A 16657-nucleotide genomic window follows, 5' to 3' on the forward strand; every position below is an offset into this window, starting at 1 on the left:
GGCGAAATAAGAGGAGAAACCGTGGCAAAGTGTAACCACTCTAATGCTAAATTCGTTGTTACGAGCATTGAAGGAAAAATCGGGCGGTTTAATTGGTAACCGCCTGAATCGATCGGAGCTGACCACTAGTCAGTTTTAGTAACTCGTTGGGTATTTTTTAATTTTTTTAAAAAATTATATAAAATCTTAAAAAATAAAGGATTTTATTTGTATTGCATTATTTTTTAATGTTTTTATCATTATGGCAAATATTGAAAATTGTTTTGACCATTAATACTAATTTTTCTACTTTTTATTTTTTAAAATTTTTAAAAATACCATTGGACACAAATTGATTTTTTAAAATCTATTTTTTTTCATTAATTTTCAACTTAATTTGGATGTGCTGTGTTTAATCATTCTTTAAATATCTATTTTTTATATTTTTTGTATTATTATTATTATTATTACTTTTAACACTTTTTGACCACCCAAGACTTGCCCCGTTACAACAATTGAATCGGTTGATTTACTGGTTAAGCAGGTTGAACCGCTTCAGGGCCCATATCTGGTTAACCATTTCAGTTCGATTTTTTCCGTTACATGCACTTAATGAATTTTCAAGTGCTCTAACCATTTTAGTAGTTCCATTTTTCCTGTTACATGCACTTAATGAATTTTCAAGTGCTCTAACCATTTTAGTAGTGATATTTTCTAAAAGGAAAAAACCACATGTTCCCTACCTTAAATTTCGTTTTCCATCCATTGTTATAAATTCAGCACAAATTCTACATTAAATGGATATGGGTGCAATTTGTATAGAGCCTACCTTCAAATAGTGTCAAGAAATATAATTTCAATACCGAAAATCTTTTTGATAGCCTTAAAATATATTTTCATCTTTATTTATAAAGTTTAAAGCTTCAAAAATAATGTAGATCGAGAGATCTATAAAAACTTGAAAATCTTGAAATTTGACGGTCCAAAAGTGCGTTACAAAATACACTATTTCCAAAACTTGACATCCATTTTCTTATCATGTCCATGCATCTTGATATCGGGATGATGAATTTGAAGAGATTTGAGCATCAAAACAATATCTTCTAGTGAAATTTTTGAGGTAGGCTCTGAATTTGATTGTTTAGAGCCTCAGCTCTATATATACTTTTCCCAAGGGACATCCATAATATAATTTTCTGGAGCATTTATTGAAAGTTGCAATTCAGACAAAATTCCAAAAGAAAGGCTTCTCTTTCATCCGATATAACGAATAAATCTAACGTAAGAATATTTGTTGTCAAACCCCCTTTTTTTTTCTACCAAATCAATGCAAGTAACAAATTTCATTCTTCACGAGATACTTATCAATACATGGTCCGATGATACAATTATAAAATGGCACCCAACACTCGGAATTAGAACACTCCATGCAGGAGATATTCTACAAGCCATATGTGAAAAAAAACCATTGGCAAAAATTTGAGAAAACCTGATGAAATCCATGTATGAAAAAAACCACTGGCAAAATTTGAGAGAACCTGAAAAGGATCACGTGCACCTCCAGTTTTCTCCAGCATAAACTGCTCTATCTCCTAGCTCTTCTTCAATCCGGACCAACTGTGGGTGTGGGTGTGGGAGAGAGAGAGAGAGAGAAAGAGAGATCATACGTTACTCTCACATGCAACGGATGCATTATGTTCAGAACAGTTAAAATATGTGCAAGCATAATATCGAGAACTACGAAAACCAAATGTGTGTGGGTGTGAACAAGCAAATGTGCGAGTGTGTATGTGTGTGTGTGAGAGAGAGAGAGAGAGAGAGAGAGAGAGAGAGAACCTGATTATACTTAGCGACTCGTTCTCCACGACATGGTGCCCCTGCTTTGATCCGACCAGCAGCGAGACCAACAGCTAGATCAGCTATAAATGGGTCTTCTGTCTCCCCACTTCTATGAGAGATGACCACTCCCCACTCTGCATCAGACGCTTGCTTCGCCACCTCGATGGCCTCAGTAATGGTCCCAATCTGGTTCAACTGGAAAGTAGCCCATGGGAATTCAAATTAATAGAAAATGAAAAGATAAATACATTGATCAGAACCAATAAAAACTGAAATATCAGAAAATGGAACATCATAAAAAACAATTAGCGATAAGAAACACATTAAGAAAAGCAGAGAAAAGGGATAATAATAAAGATAGAGTTGAAGGAACACCCAACAGTGCCATTTGCATATAGGATTTTTAAGTTTCTGTATTCCATTAAAGCATGATTCTTCCAAAATTAAGTTTCAGTCTTGCAAGGAACAACCTTTGGGGTTTTAAAGTGAAGTAAAACAAACAATCCATTTTTCTATTCAGGTTTCAAAAAAAAAAAACAAACAGCCCATTTTTCTTTTCAGGTTTAAAAAACTGAACAACTCCCTGATCTTGTTCAATACCTTGAGAAGAAGGGCATGGCAGGTTGACTCATGTATGGCTCTCTCAATGCGCTTTGGATTATTCATCAACAAATCAGCCCCAACAACCTACAAAATACTCTGACATTATTTGTAAGCAGACCCATATCTGAACCAGATGGAGATAAAAGATAGATAATACGCTCAATCTAGCATAACCCAAGAAACAGAAAAGAGACAAACCTGGCATAACCCAAGAGCAGAAAATGCTTTGGTGTTTTCCCAATCATCCTTGTCAAATGGCTCTTCAATGGAGACAATAGGATAGTCTGAAACAGGCCATGCATTGAGAGAAAATACACAATTGTGACTTTCATCAGTAACAAGAGAGAAGCAGCACATCATGTGCAGGGAGGGAGGGAGGAAGAGAGGAGGGAGAGAGGAAATAAGATACACAGAATACCTCCACAGATTTGTGTGTACATCTCGGTCATCTCCTGTCCTGTCTTAAAATTCTGACCAGACTTGTTTGGCGCTTTAAAGTCTAAGTCATACTTCTTTCCTAAATGCAAACAAACAAATCCCAGTGTTTGTTTAGACCATCAGGACGCCCAAATCTCTCTCTCTCTCTCTCTCTCTCTCGTTGTTTTGTTAGATAAAATAATGTTGCCATTCTCTTTGCTATGCCAAAGGAATGCCTAGGGATAAGAAATCTCTACAAAACAAGTAAGACACCCGTTTGTAAATAACCTGGTCCGCGTGTTACTACAAGTCTGACACATGTTAATAGCAACTTTACTACCCGAACTGGAAACAGAGCATACACACTCCAAGGCATCACTTTATTAGGAGGAATGTCGAACAGATAAATATTTTCCAATTAAATGTAAGTGGAAGACCAAAAGAAAGTAATCATTGCACATCTGAAATCAGTGGGCACAGCCAGTAGGATCTTTATTTTGAGAAAAATGATCAATGTAATAAAAGGAAGCCAAATTAATCCTATAATGGAAACAACAATTGAGTACTATGGAAAATCTGGTCAGCATCATTAAAGTGTCACCAAGAATAAAGAACAAACCGCAAATATATACAAATGTCTTTACCTATGCAAAATTGACTAGCAGCAACATCCATTGCCAACTTAATTTTATCGCTATACCCTGCCCTATTAATTGCCTCCTTGATGAGATCCAGACCCTCAATGGAACTGTAAACATAAAGAAAACGATCCTTTAACATTGAAGGGGCCTTAAATATCAATTGGCTGTAATATGATGATATTTTACAAGCGACCACCAAATCAGCCTCATCCATGATTGATGGTAACAGCTATCATAAGCACCCAAAAGGAAATGACAGGAGGTGTCTTACCTGGAGATGTTTGGGGCAAAACCACCTTCATCACCCACGTTGCATCCAGTTTGACCATATTTTTCTGTAATAACAGCCTGAGAATTTCCAGTAACAAAAGATTTACCACCCGAAACAAATGTACAAATGAGACTAACAACATAACTTTGCAGCATTAAATTAAATGACTGCTGCCATACTAAAATTCTAAAATGAGTTCAAGAGCACAAAAGTAGCAGGTATGTCTCCTCATACTGAGGGCAGCCTGGTCTGTGGTCTTTCCTCTCCCCTTTCTCTAAAGTTAGATATTTGACAAACACCTTTCTCTAAAGTTACACATTGCACAGAAAGAATTGTTTTTCATTTTGATTAGCTCCTCAAATGAATGATTGAACTCTGCTTTTGTTGACTCTTGGTTAGGACGGATGAGGAAATTCCAAGGTGAACTCCATGTGCATATTGACTGGTATTGGGAACTGTGAATCTCTGACAATAGTTTTTTATCCCCGCAAAGCAAATAAATAAAGAATCATATGAAAGGACTAGACTTAAGTTTCATAAGAAGCTCTTCCTGTAAGATCTCAGCAATGTCACATAAGGTAAATAAGAACCAAATGATACATAAGGACAACATTTCCTTACGGAAGGCATTACCTTCAGGTGTTGATATGTCTCAGAACCCATTTGCATTGCCTCCTCAAATGTGTTGGCACCAATAGGAATAATCATTATCTCCTAAAAACAGATTGTCAATCGTTTGGTAGGTAATCAGAAAAAAAAAAAGAAAAATTTCATAATGCAGTTAACTATTGATGAAAAATGAGCTTTCCTATGCAGTGTAAACATGATAAAATTTCTCAAAAACCTGATTTAAAAGCAAAGAGAGTATGAGTGAGTGAGAGTGTGTGTGAGTGTGAGTGTGAGTGTGAGTGTGAGTGTGTGCGTGTGTGTGTGTGTGTGTGTGTTATTAGTGGAACAGGAATCCCTCAAGCAGATTTGCCACTCCAAAAACCCAAAGTTACACTTACTCTATGTGGTCTACATCAAAGTGCTTTGTCAGTTCATATAATATCAAATACAAGGCAAACCATAGGCACTAATTTTATCAGCATAGAGAGGCATTGGGAAAAAATGGAGAAATCGAATCAACACAATTGAAGCCTTGTAGCCACATATTTCACTAAAGTAGAAGACGTTGCCCTTTTCTGCTTCCCTTCTACAATTTAAATATATCATTCTTAAATTTCCAAGTAACTAGTGCATTCACGGGAAATGTAAAAGCCAATGCTCAAGCATATGGTACTCAGAACACTTGCATCATTTGCATCAGCATATGCAGTAGTATCTACAGAATAAAAATGAAATTTCAATTCAAATATTAATATTATAAAATAAGCTCTACTTTATAAGCATAAGCTACTTAGCCAAGCATTTGGTACTAAGTTTCCTCCATAGTAACTTCATGAACACAAAGTAGGACAAAACTGAGAGTTAGTAGCATAAACAAAGATGGATGCTGGGAAAAGGAGTGCAGAGTCCAAAGTTGCATGTGTAAACTAACGCTACAGCTAAAATACCAATGACAATGATCATTTAACCTCCTCCCAAGTGTATATCTGGAAGGTTAGCGACACATAGCCCTTTCTATATCCCATAGTTTTTTCTTACCAACATACCTCAGCCACCAATTAACCCTCTCCTAACACCTAAAATTCAGGCCCTACCCTACCCCTGCGACACCATTACTCTGTTAAGTATCCTCCTATAACATTTTGTCAGCACATCGTATTGCCCACCACTGCCCAACACCCATAGCTTTGTATCTTGCCTTCTCTTTCCCTGAAGAGATGTATAAAAGGAGAAGGCAGTGCCCTTCAAATGAGGCGATCAGACATCCCTTAACTCCACCCAATGTTCGAAAAGTCGACTCGGGCCGACTACTTGGCCCATGCTCCAGCTGAGTACTTGCCCGAGTCCGAGTAACTAGGCCCAAGTATAGCTGAGCACTGTAGCAGCTGAAATCTATTAAAAATAAAAAAATAAAAAAATCCCAGAAAATAGGAAAAATCTATTCAAAGTAAAATTGAACAGAACACAACTAATTGCGGTAGAAAAAGTAGCGAAAAAATATATTTTAAAAAAAGAGCTCGTGACCAAGGGTATTTTCAAAATTCTCGAAAAAAGATGGGAAAATGTAAAAATAAGTATTCATGGCCAAAATACTTTCCAATCTTTGCCAAAATGATACAAAACATAAATCAACTTGTTACAAATATATTTCTCAGCTTTTTGGGATTTTTTATAATTTTTCCTTTTAAGATCCCCGAGTTGAACCTCCAACTTGGAACAACTCGGGCTCGGCCCTTGCCGAGGCCGAGCCCAAGTAACTTAGCTGGTCGTCGAAACGACTCGGCCAACTTTTCGAACATTGGCTCCATTCCTACCACTTAAACCCCATCTCTGGCTTCCACTAGAATAGAGACATATGGCTGCATTCTCCTCTGCTAGCAAGGTCACCCAGGGCACCTTGAACTAGGATCTGAGACCAGGGAACTCAAAATCCCATTGAGTGCAGGTTAGGAGGATTTGCAATCATTACACCATCTGCCTATTCCCAAACACCCCAAAAAGAAATAAGAAAGAAAAAAAAAAGGATTTCCTTTTTCAATAAAAAAAAAAATTGTTCCTCTACTTCCCCTTTGCAAGTGAGAATTACTTCCCCACACTGCCATTAGGCTTCCATATTACTCTGCCATAGCCCTACCGCATCTACCTTGTACCAATGATTTTTGTTGCCTAGCCTCTCTACAAGACTTGAGGGCCGAGGTTCTTCATCCCTTGCCCATAATACTTCCACAATACCCACATGTTTCCCCATTTCTCATTTTGTTTTCCCCGCATCCTCAAATTGCGCACCTCTATCATATCATGATTGAGTCATTGAACTGCCCACCTTGCACTCTGATGCCACACTACCTCGTCAACTTTCTATTGTCCCCTTGCTGCCCTACACCTTTCTCTATTCTCACTATTTATCTCCCTCTGAGCAAAAGCAGCACGATCCTAACATATTTCAGAGTTCCGAGCACTGGTACATGAGAAACTTTAACACTCCCAATTAAAGTTTCATTTTAATACGTATAGCAAGCACCTCTTCACCAACTGCTGGTATTAAATTCCGAATCCTCCGGTAACCTCCTAGCAAATCCACCATAGAATTTGATTCTCCTACATCATATTCGATAAATTCATCTTTCTTTAGATCTCAATCACCAATATTTGACAAGCATTCTGTGATATGTTTGTTGTTGCTTTCTGCTCTCCGGGTGTATTACTGTTTTGAATACTCTTCGGCCCCTCCCCCCTCCCCCCCCCCCACACACACACACAACATGCGATGCACACATGAATGGTATAATAATGATATAAACTTTCAGGAGTTAATTCTAACTTAGCCAGAATCCTTACTCTAGTTAACTGACTACCGTGGCATAATATGAAGTTATGAACATGAGCACACATACAGGACATCCACTTCTTACTCTAGTGAAAGGGTAAATGACTACTTCTTCATAGAGTTCAAACTGAAAAGATAAATTCATTTCTTCCGTCTACAGACATGTTATCAGCTCAGAGGTGGGCTATCAGCCTATCACTACTAAAGAGCTCCAATGAGTTCTCATGCAGAAAGAAAACAGCATAATTATACTATTCCTAGGCATTAGGCAGTAATTTTGTGAATCACAAAATTAGCTAACTGATCATAGTTTAGTAACCTCGTTCTAGATGGGGCATACTTGGACTGCCAGATTATTCCCCGCATGTTTTCCACCACTGATCATGCTGAAGGCAGGAACTGGAAGAATCAACTTGGTTTTACCAGAAAGATCAGCAATATGTTGGTACAGAGGAATCTGCAACAAGAAGGAATTCTTATCCAATATGGCTCAAACTTTGTTAAACCATAAAAACCAACTTCAGGCCAACCGACACCTAAATAAGATCAGGAGCTAATGAGTAACAGTTATACCTCTTTTTCTGCAGCACCAGCTTTGCAAGCAGCCATTGACGCGGCTAACATAGCATTTGCTCCAAGCTCACCCTGCAAATTGTTTATGCTTGATTATAAAAGTATGGAATCAAATTGTTTATACTTGATCAGATACCTTTGGCTTAAATCCACATTTAAATTATCATAATATTTGCCATTATACCATTACATATGAATATGTGCAAAGATCAAAGTACCAGTCTCTACTGGGGGTTATTACTCATTTTTGTACTTGCTGTTTCATTTTCATTACAATTTCGACCGATGGGCATAAAAAAATATAGTTCATTTGTTAGAGCATCTATTTTCCATCCTAAATGAGAATGAAACAAGCGAATGGATAGAAAATAAAAGATTGAAAGCCATAATGAAACATTTCATCCTCCAAGTAAAAAAATCTTGTATCCTAGAAGTGATATGAAAGTAGGGTCATACATCAATGTCGAATTACTGCTCAAATTACCAGCATACAAAAATACATTGCACATTAATTCTCATATAAGATTTGTTGCATAAAACAAATAATTATTCTTGCCTTATTTTCTGTTTTGTCTAAGTCAATCATGGCCCTATCAATCTCTGATTGGGATGTTGGGTTCATGCCAATCAAGGCTTCGGATATCTTCTCATTGATATTACGAACAGCTTTTGAAACACCCTTCCCCAGATACTTGCTCTTGTCTCCATCTCGTAACTCAACTGCTTCATACCTAGCATAAAATACAGAAATTTCATATGGCATCATGAAAGAATCCAAATAGACATAAACATGATGATGATTGAAAGAAAACGACTTAAACATTACTGGATTTTGACCTACATTCCAGGAGAAGCACCACTAGGGACAGCAGCTCGAAACATTCCCTTATTTGTATACAGATCTACTTCCACAGTAGGAATCCCTCTGCTGTCAAGTACCTGCCTAGCTGTAACCTTAGTTATCACAGATGGGACAGCTTTCTTCATATGATTTGACTGCAATATGACAGGTGACCATCAGCAATGGTTCATTTCAAAAATAACCCAGACTCTATAGCCTATGAACTGCAACAAAAGACAAATGAAAAGATGAAAAGGAAAATGCAAAGAGAAACAATTGGAAAATTTTCTCAATAGTTATAATAGTAGAAAATATATTACTATGAATTTGTAGGAAACCCTGTTTTATCTTCCAATCTGAAGAAATCCGGAAGGTGTAATCGCATTCATAGATGGATTAACATAGATGGAGATATAGGAACCTGAATAATTCATAGAAATTGATCCAAAAAAAGACATACAGGGAGGAACCATAAAAACTAAAGAGAAAATTGATTAATACAAAACGAGAAACATAATGGAGCCCAATTCATTTTATTCCTATGATGACAAGTTCAACAAAAAGAGATAAGCTCTCCACGGCTCACTTTTCATTGAAAACTGAATTAATCCCACCGGCAATAATAGACCCAAAGTTAACATCATACAAATCCATGACCTCCCAAATGACAAGAGACCTGACCTGCTTCATATCTGGCGAAAGAATGCACAAAATCTCTCTTTGCACCAATGCAAAAGGCAGGGGCAGAACCAAAGTTGGGACGAGAAGAAACAGCCAAACAAGTGTAGAGAACAACAATCGAAACAAGTATGGGAATCACAGCAGTCAGGTAGAATGATGATTTTCCTATGTTCCACTCACACTGTTGGCTTCTCATGCGTTTTCATGTTTTCTAATTCCATGCATGTATGTACCTTTTAGTTCTATAACTAGTCTCAGTTTTTGGGGTCATGTTCCATTTCAACCCAATTAAGCTCACAACTCATCACATCATAATGCGAGTATCAAAAAATATTGGAAAAAAAAAGGTCTTTCATGTTTGTATTCGGGCATAGGTACTTCTCAAAATAAAGTTGAGTTACATGGATATATAGATACATATGCATCAAATGAACCCTCATTTACCTCTAGAATAGCATAATATGCGAGCCTAATACACCCGTTTCTTTTATCATTAATGGGAATTACAAACCAAAATGCATTTCACATGCCTTTTAACTTTATATAACTGGTCTCATTTTTGGGGTCAAGTCTCATTTCAGCCCAAGTAACACTCTACTCATCAGTCATATATAAGTTTCTAAAATTCTTTGAGACAAAAAACTCAATGGCTAGGGCCTAGGGTATACACGTTAGTGCTTATGTAGAGGTACGGACAAAAATTGTACTTCTCAAAAGAAGTAAAGCTAGATTACTGTAAATGCATACACACCCACACAATTACCTCTAATGTGAAATCCTTCTCATTAACCAAATCTTTTTATTTACAACAAAAATCACGGCGATCCAAAAGGGTTTGCAGACTCCTAATACCTAAAGGAAGTTAAGGACCCAAATACTTTCAAATATTAAAATCATAGAAAAACCAAAGGATTTACCCAAAGGAAGAAGTTTATTTAGCAACTGAATCCAATACAGGCATTAACGGTCCATTTCATCAAAGAGTCCACCATGCAATAGGAAAAATTTCTAGAGTAAATTGATTGCACTGCAAATTTATTTGAAATTAGCTAGGTTTTTGAATTAACTGGCAGTGCTTATGTATACAACCAATCAAAGAGTCCACCATTAGATAGGTATTTGAATTAACTGGCAGTGCTCATGTATACAACCAATCAGAAGAATTGCCACTTAAAAAACGAGACCATGAAGAAAATTTGATCTAATACCAATTCAAGATGGCATGAATCACTGAGGATCCACTATCTTACAGACATTTGAAAAATAAGCACAAGTGACATGTTTAATGTAAAATCTTGCACAGATCAACAACAACAACAGGGAATTATCCAAAAAGGCAAAACAATCAGAGCCACTCACAATGAAAAGAACAGGATCCGATGATTTTGCTCTAACAGCCGCATTAACTGCATCTTCGATCTTTCGAGAGAGCTTGTGTTTGTCCAGATACTCCTGAACCGACATTTTACAAGATTTTTCCGCACCAAATAAGGGTTTTGAAGAAGGAATTCCACGAAATTTGCAGAGAAAAGAAGGCAATAGAACCCAAGAAAACCTAGAAAACCCCGCTATTGAAGATGGAATATTGCAAGGCTTTACAGGGACAAAACCATGAAAAAACTCCTATGCAAAAAAGCAAAAGAATTAGGGCCTCTGAGATGAAATTTGTCAAACCAAAAACTAAGAAAAAACCTAGAAATGGAGATGAATATGGTGGAACTGGAGATGAGTGAAGGTTCGCACTTGTGTCCAGTTTTGCAGGGGGCAGGAGCTTAAATAACGAGAATCTCAATTGGTACAAGTATGACCCCATAAAGTTTGTAATATAACGAAATTGCCTTTCCATGTTCTGGTGAGAGCAAATAGTATGCTCCAGCGGGATCAGACTGTACAAAATCCCCTAGGGGATTTTTTTATTTCAAGTTTTTGGGATCCATCTTAATGATGATTACTTTAAAAAAGAAATTCTGGATTTTGCGATCAAACGAGCTAATTGGAAGTTTTTTTTTTTTATTAAAGTTTTTGGGATCCATCTAAATGATGATTATTTTGAAGAAAAAATTTGAATTTTGAATTCTTGATGGCCTTGGCCTTGCCCTCCAAAAGCGCAATCATTTGGAGTTGTTTTTTTTTTTTTTAAGCAAATCGAGAAGGACCTGGTTTTTATACGGCCAAGCCCGCATATGTATATGCAGAAATACAGGTCTATTAATAAATCTATTTTTGAGATGAATTTTAGGGTTTAATTTTAAGGACATGTAATCTTTAATATGAAGATCATGAATATGAAAAAATAAATAAATTTTAAAAAATAGAAAAAATAATTCTCATAAGAAAATATTTGGATGGTTAGTTTTCATTGTTTTTAGATAGAGTACATACTTACATGCATCTTTAAGATGGATGATTTACACTTTCTAGACCGCATATGTAGAAATGCAATCCAGTCTGGGTCGATCGAATCTTGATCCGGACCCGACCCACAAATTAAAAAAATATAGTTATATATTATGTTAAATATAAATAAGTATTATTAAAGTATTATAAATACAAGGAAAAAGTTTATATAATTGCGAGGCTGTAAACAATCAAATTAGGAAACACCTAAAAAATTTTCACTAGAAGACATTATTTTGATGCACAAATATTCTCAAATTGATCATCTCTACTAGCAAGATGCATGTACATGAGAAAAAAAATGGATTCCAAATTTTGGAAATAGTGCATCTCATAATGCAATTTTGGACCATCAATTTTTAAGATTTTAAGTTTTCACAGATCTGTTCGATCTATACTATTTTTTGAAGCTTTAAATTTTATAATTAGAGATAAAAATATATTTTAAGGCTATCACAAAGATATCACAAAGATTTCAAGTATTGAAACCACATTTCTCGACACTATTTGAAAGTGCCTTTATTTTGATTGTTTAGAGTCTCGGATTTACACAAAACGCACCTTAACTAAAAATATATAATTATATTTATTTAAATATTAATTAAATATTAAATAATATTTAAATAAAAACACTATTCGGTTCACATAGACCTGGACCCAGACTTGATTCGCCGTGTCCTTTGTTTGGACCCATACCTGGACCTAGGTCAGGATCCATTCGACCAAGGATAAGTTGTTTAACACGTCCCCCAGCCTTACCGTGGTGAACCTCATTATCACAATATGCTTTCTCCCTAGAAAATGGAGATCAAAAGACACCTACATACAAAGGTAGAGTATGAAATATATACATGCAGTGTCTCAACCATTTATTTAGAGAATACGCGGTAGAGATGAGCCATAGCACGGTCAGAGCTCCAGTGTTTCACATACTAATGCTGCCTTCATCCCCAATCCATTTTCCGAAATAACGGTGTATGTGATCTATGGAACCATTATTAATATATAGTGTAAAGATTTCATGCCCCCGCAAGAGCACTTGTACATTTGTTCCCTTGGGCAAATCAAAGCTTTTTTTCAACTAATTGGAGTCCTATACAAATTTTGGTCCGTCATATGTTCTATTAAAGGTCATACCCTCAGTTAGGTCATAAGTTCATGTCTTTTTTCATTATTTTCATTCATGTCCTTTTGAGTCTACCTCTTGTTTTTTTAGTGTTCCACTTAAACTGACTCGATCCTTCTAACAGGTACTGTATTGCGTCTAAACCACACATGGCTAGCTCACGTAAGTCTAATTTACCTCATCTTATCTCCTATTGATGACACACCTAAATTTTTTCGAACATATTCATTTTGAATTCTGTCCCTTCTTGTCCTTCTACTCATCTATCTCAATATCCTCATCTCTACTATATTTATTCTATGGGTATATTATTTTTTGATTGCCCAACATTTCATCCCATAGAGCAAAGCTGGTCTCATAGCTTTCCTATAAAACATTCCCTTCAGTTTCATTGGATCCCAAAGTTTGAAAATGTGACTTATAGAACCCAACGGGACAACAACCAAAAAAAAGGGCCACGGTAGTGGCGGTAGTACCTCACATCTTTGTCAACACATTATAGTTTTCATTCCCACCACTAACACCACCCAATTTATAATACCTTCAAAAATCTAATTTCTAATCTACTTGAAAAATCGGGTAGAAAGGCATGTCTTCCCAACTGAATTACCCAAAAACAAAAAAAAAAAAACAAAAAAGAGGACAACAACCAAAAAAAAAAAAAAAATTGAAAAAGAAAAGAAAAGAAAGAAAAAAGAGGACAACAACCAAAAAAAAAAATGGAAAAGAAAAGAAAATAAAACTCATACGTGCTTAAAGACAACCCAGATGTTCAGGAATTCAAAATCCATTTTTTCTTAAAAAAAAAATGTAGGACAACAACCAAAAAAAAAAAAAAAATGAAAAAAAAAAAGAAAAGAAAACTCAAACGTGCTAAAGACAACCCAGATGTTCAGGAATTCAAAATCCATGCTAAAGACTACCCAGATGTTCAGGAATTCAAAATCCATTTTTCTTAAAAATAATTATCTGGTCAAAAAGCTAATTTCTAATCTACTTGAAAAACTGGGTAGAGGCATGTCTTCCAAACTGAATTATCAAAAAAAAAAAAAAAAAAAGAGAGAATAGTAACCAAAAAAAGGAAAAAAAAGAAAAAAGAAAACTCACACGTGCTGAAGACGATCCAGATGTTCAGGAATTCAAAATCCATTTTTTCTTAAAAATAATAATCCGGAAACATTTAGATGGATCCAAAAAAAAAATCCTCACAAGTAGCTATTTTGCTCGATGGAGTTGTTGTACATTACTTGCCTGAGCGAGTTATAACCGCTCGCTCTCATGTGTATTAGATGCTCTCTTAATAAAATTGATTTTATGAAGACAATCATTTAGAGAGAGGGCAACCAAGAACTAAGCCTTCTTAAACCCATGGAAGCCTCTCTCTCACCCAACTATTCCAAGCAAGGAAGTTATTTTTAAGGGATTGCAAATTAGAAGAACGTTTACCTGAATTATTTTTAAGGGATTATAGATCAAGTAGATCTATCAACATATGAAAATTGACGGTCCACAAAATGTATTACAAGATACACTATTTTCAAGGCTTGACATTTATTTTTTCTCATGTTCATACATCTTGAGGTCAAGATGATCAATTTGAAGATGTTTGGGCATCGAAACAACTTCTTCTAGTGAATTTTTGAGGTGGGCTTTAATTTGATTATTTAGAGCCTCATCCTTATATAAACCTTTTCCTTAGTAAAAAGAGGTCCTAATCACTTAGCCAAAATTTAACAGCTTACGGTGTGTCATAAAGTTCAATAAGTTTGCTTTTAAGCTACGATTCTAGCCAATGATGTACCTCCGTAGCTCAATTTCAAATCCAACAGCCAAGTTTAATTGTAACTTTATTATACCAACGGATCTACATAACCTTTTATTTTATTTGTAAGCTCTGTGTGTTCTAGGGGCATCTTCTTGGCAAATGGGATTACAAAAGTCCGTCATCCTTGACTACTGGTGTGGATTAAGGTAAGTAAGTTTCTACTCTTAAATGTTATCATCATTGTAGCTTTTTTTCACTTCTAAATGCGTCGAGGAAAAAAAACATGCCATACTCCCCAAAATTGGCCCGCCGATAGGCGGCGTTAAAGTATATAGAAATCCATTGCTTATCATGTAACGCTCTAGGGTGCGCATGCATGTTTCAATGATTTAGATTGAATCTAGGCCTATTTGATATCCACAAATTTGATTTGTTTTTATTCTTATTTTTTGAATTTACTTACATAAAGTTTGGGGCAGCCATACATTTTATAGAGCCTACCAAATAATAATAATAATAAATGTCAAATAAAAATAATTGACCAAAATAGCCCTAAATGTTTCAGGAATGTTTTGGTTAATTTTTTTTATATAAATTGTGTTTTCTTATTTTATTTTATCGAGTGCCCTTTACAAATGTGTATGGATGCCCCAATTTTTATGGCAATTAAATTTGAAAAATAAAAATAAATATTAAAGTACAAAATCAAGTTTTGGCCTTCAAATCGACCTATATTAAATCTCAGCCTTTGCTAGGTACCTGAGCACCTTTCTAAGCATTGAAAGATTCAATACTTCTCCTTAGTACATCACAAACTTAGTTTCCAATCCAGATGAGAATAGAAGAAATGTATATTTATTCACATGACCTTTGAAAACAGGGCACGAGCTCTGGAAATGGGGTTGGGGCATTGCTGGTTAGAGGGACATAAAGTCCCACTCTCCATTACCACCGATATCATATCAAATGGACAAAAAAAAAAAAAAAGCAAAGAAAAGAAAAGAAAGAAAAAGAGCATGAGCTTTAACCCATCAATGCATGTCCAGAATTTAAGTGCCCATCATTTGGAAAAACACAAGGATAATGGTTTGATAGGGGCTGCAACCCTATCAAAATAAGTAAAGTCGTGCCTTGTAATTCCTCGAATATTACAATCCAAGCATTGGAAATCTTTTACATTGATCATTTCTGCTTAAATATTATGGTTGTGAAAAAAATTAAGATTTTAAGCTCTAAAAATAGTGTATATTGTAACAAATGATCTTGATCATCCATTTGGCCCTAAAAATAAGTGGTCAAATATCCTCAAGATCTGTACCATTTTTTGAATATCAAATTTTATGGTCGATGATGGAAATTGACTGTAGGGCCATCATGGAAATTTCCGTTGCCAAAAGTGCTTTCCAAATGTAGATTTGAGGTGAGGCTTTATTTTGCTTTCATGAAGCCCAGGCCTCATAGAAATCTCATCCAAAAAAGAGCATGAGCTCGGACCTATGAATGCATGTCCAGAATAAGTGCACATCATTGCCTGTTACTTTAGCTTTAGCTTTATGAAATGCACTTGAATAAAATTCTAGCTTAACTTTAATGGTTAGCATTGGGTTAGCAATTTTGTAATCGTTAAAAGTTTTTGAAAGAAGTTAGCTCAGAAGAAGGAATGAAAACTGAGACCAGTAGCTGATTCACATGTGATGCTACCACCTTAATCTCTACACCATTCTATAAATATAAATATCTCATCACTATATGTTATTATATGGCATCTTCACTCCAACTTAGAACACAAGCATGAAAAAGACTAGGTGAGCATAGTCTGTTTTTTTGGGACAAACTTCAAGGGTTCGTATCTGACTTCAATCACCCTAATTCATATATCCACCACTAAGTCGAAGTCGAAGCTTAATGGACAACTTAATTTTTGGGACAAACTTCAAGGGTTCGTATCTGACTTCAATCACCCTAATTCATATATCCACCACTAAGTCGAAGTCGAAGCTTAATGGACAACTTAGAACGCAGCTACCAGCTCGAAAGCCTCACCCCCATACCTTATTCACCACATTGTGGTTTTCATTCCCACTAACA

At 35.7% G+C, this 16657-nt stretch overlaps 1 protein-coding gene across 2 annotated transcripts; it reads right to left on the reverse strand.

Annotated features, from left to right (window-relative positions):
- Positions 1-1163: 1163 nt before the first annotated feature.
- Positions 1164-11034, reverse strand: ENOC (cytosolic enolase). 2 transcript variants are annotated; one of them, XM_011626402.3, is made up of 13 exons: positions 10641-11034; positions 8601-8755; positions 8316-8490; positions 7760-7831; positions 7527-7643; positions 4384-4464; positions 3751-3827; positions 3483-3586; positions 2840-2938; positions 2620-2705; positions 2419-2505; positions 1816-2013; positions 1164-1596 (listed from the first exon to the last, which is right to left on the reverse strand). In XM_011626402.3, the coding sequence occupies exons 1-13, from the start codon at positions 10743-10745 to the stop codon at positions 1528-1530; spliced, it is 1425 nt and encodes a 474-aa protein (XP_011624704.1). In that variant the 5' UTR covers positions 10746-11034; the 3' UTR covers positions 1164-1527. The 2 variants fall into 2 exon arrangements, with proteins under 2 accessions (XP_011624704.1, XP_088729496.1); XM_088873370.1 differs by lacking the exons at positions 8316-8490; positions 8601-8755; positions 10641-11034 and having other exon boundaries at positions 7506-7643; positions 7760-7796.
- Positions 11035-16657: the final 5623 nt, after the last annotated feature.

The sequence above is a fragment of the Amborella trichopoda genome, chromosome 8 (assembly GCF_054954075.1).
Source record: "Amborella trichopoda isolate Santa Cruz 75 chromosome 8, AtrichopodaSantaCruz75HAP2 v2.0, whole genome shotgun sequence".
Lineage (NCBI taxonomy): Eukaryota > Viridiplantae > Streptophyta > Magnoliopsida > Amborellales > Amborellaceae > Amborella > Amborella trichopoda.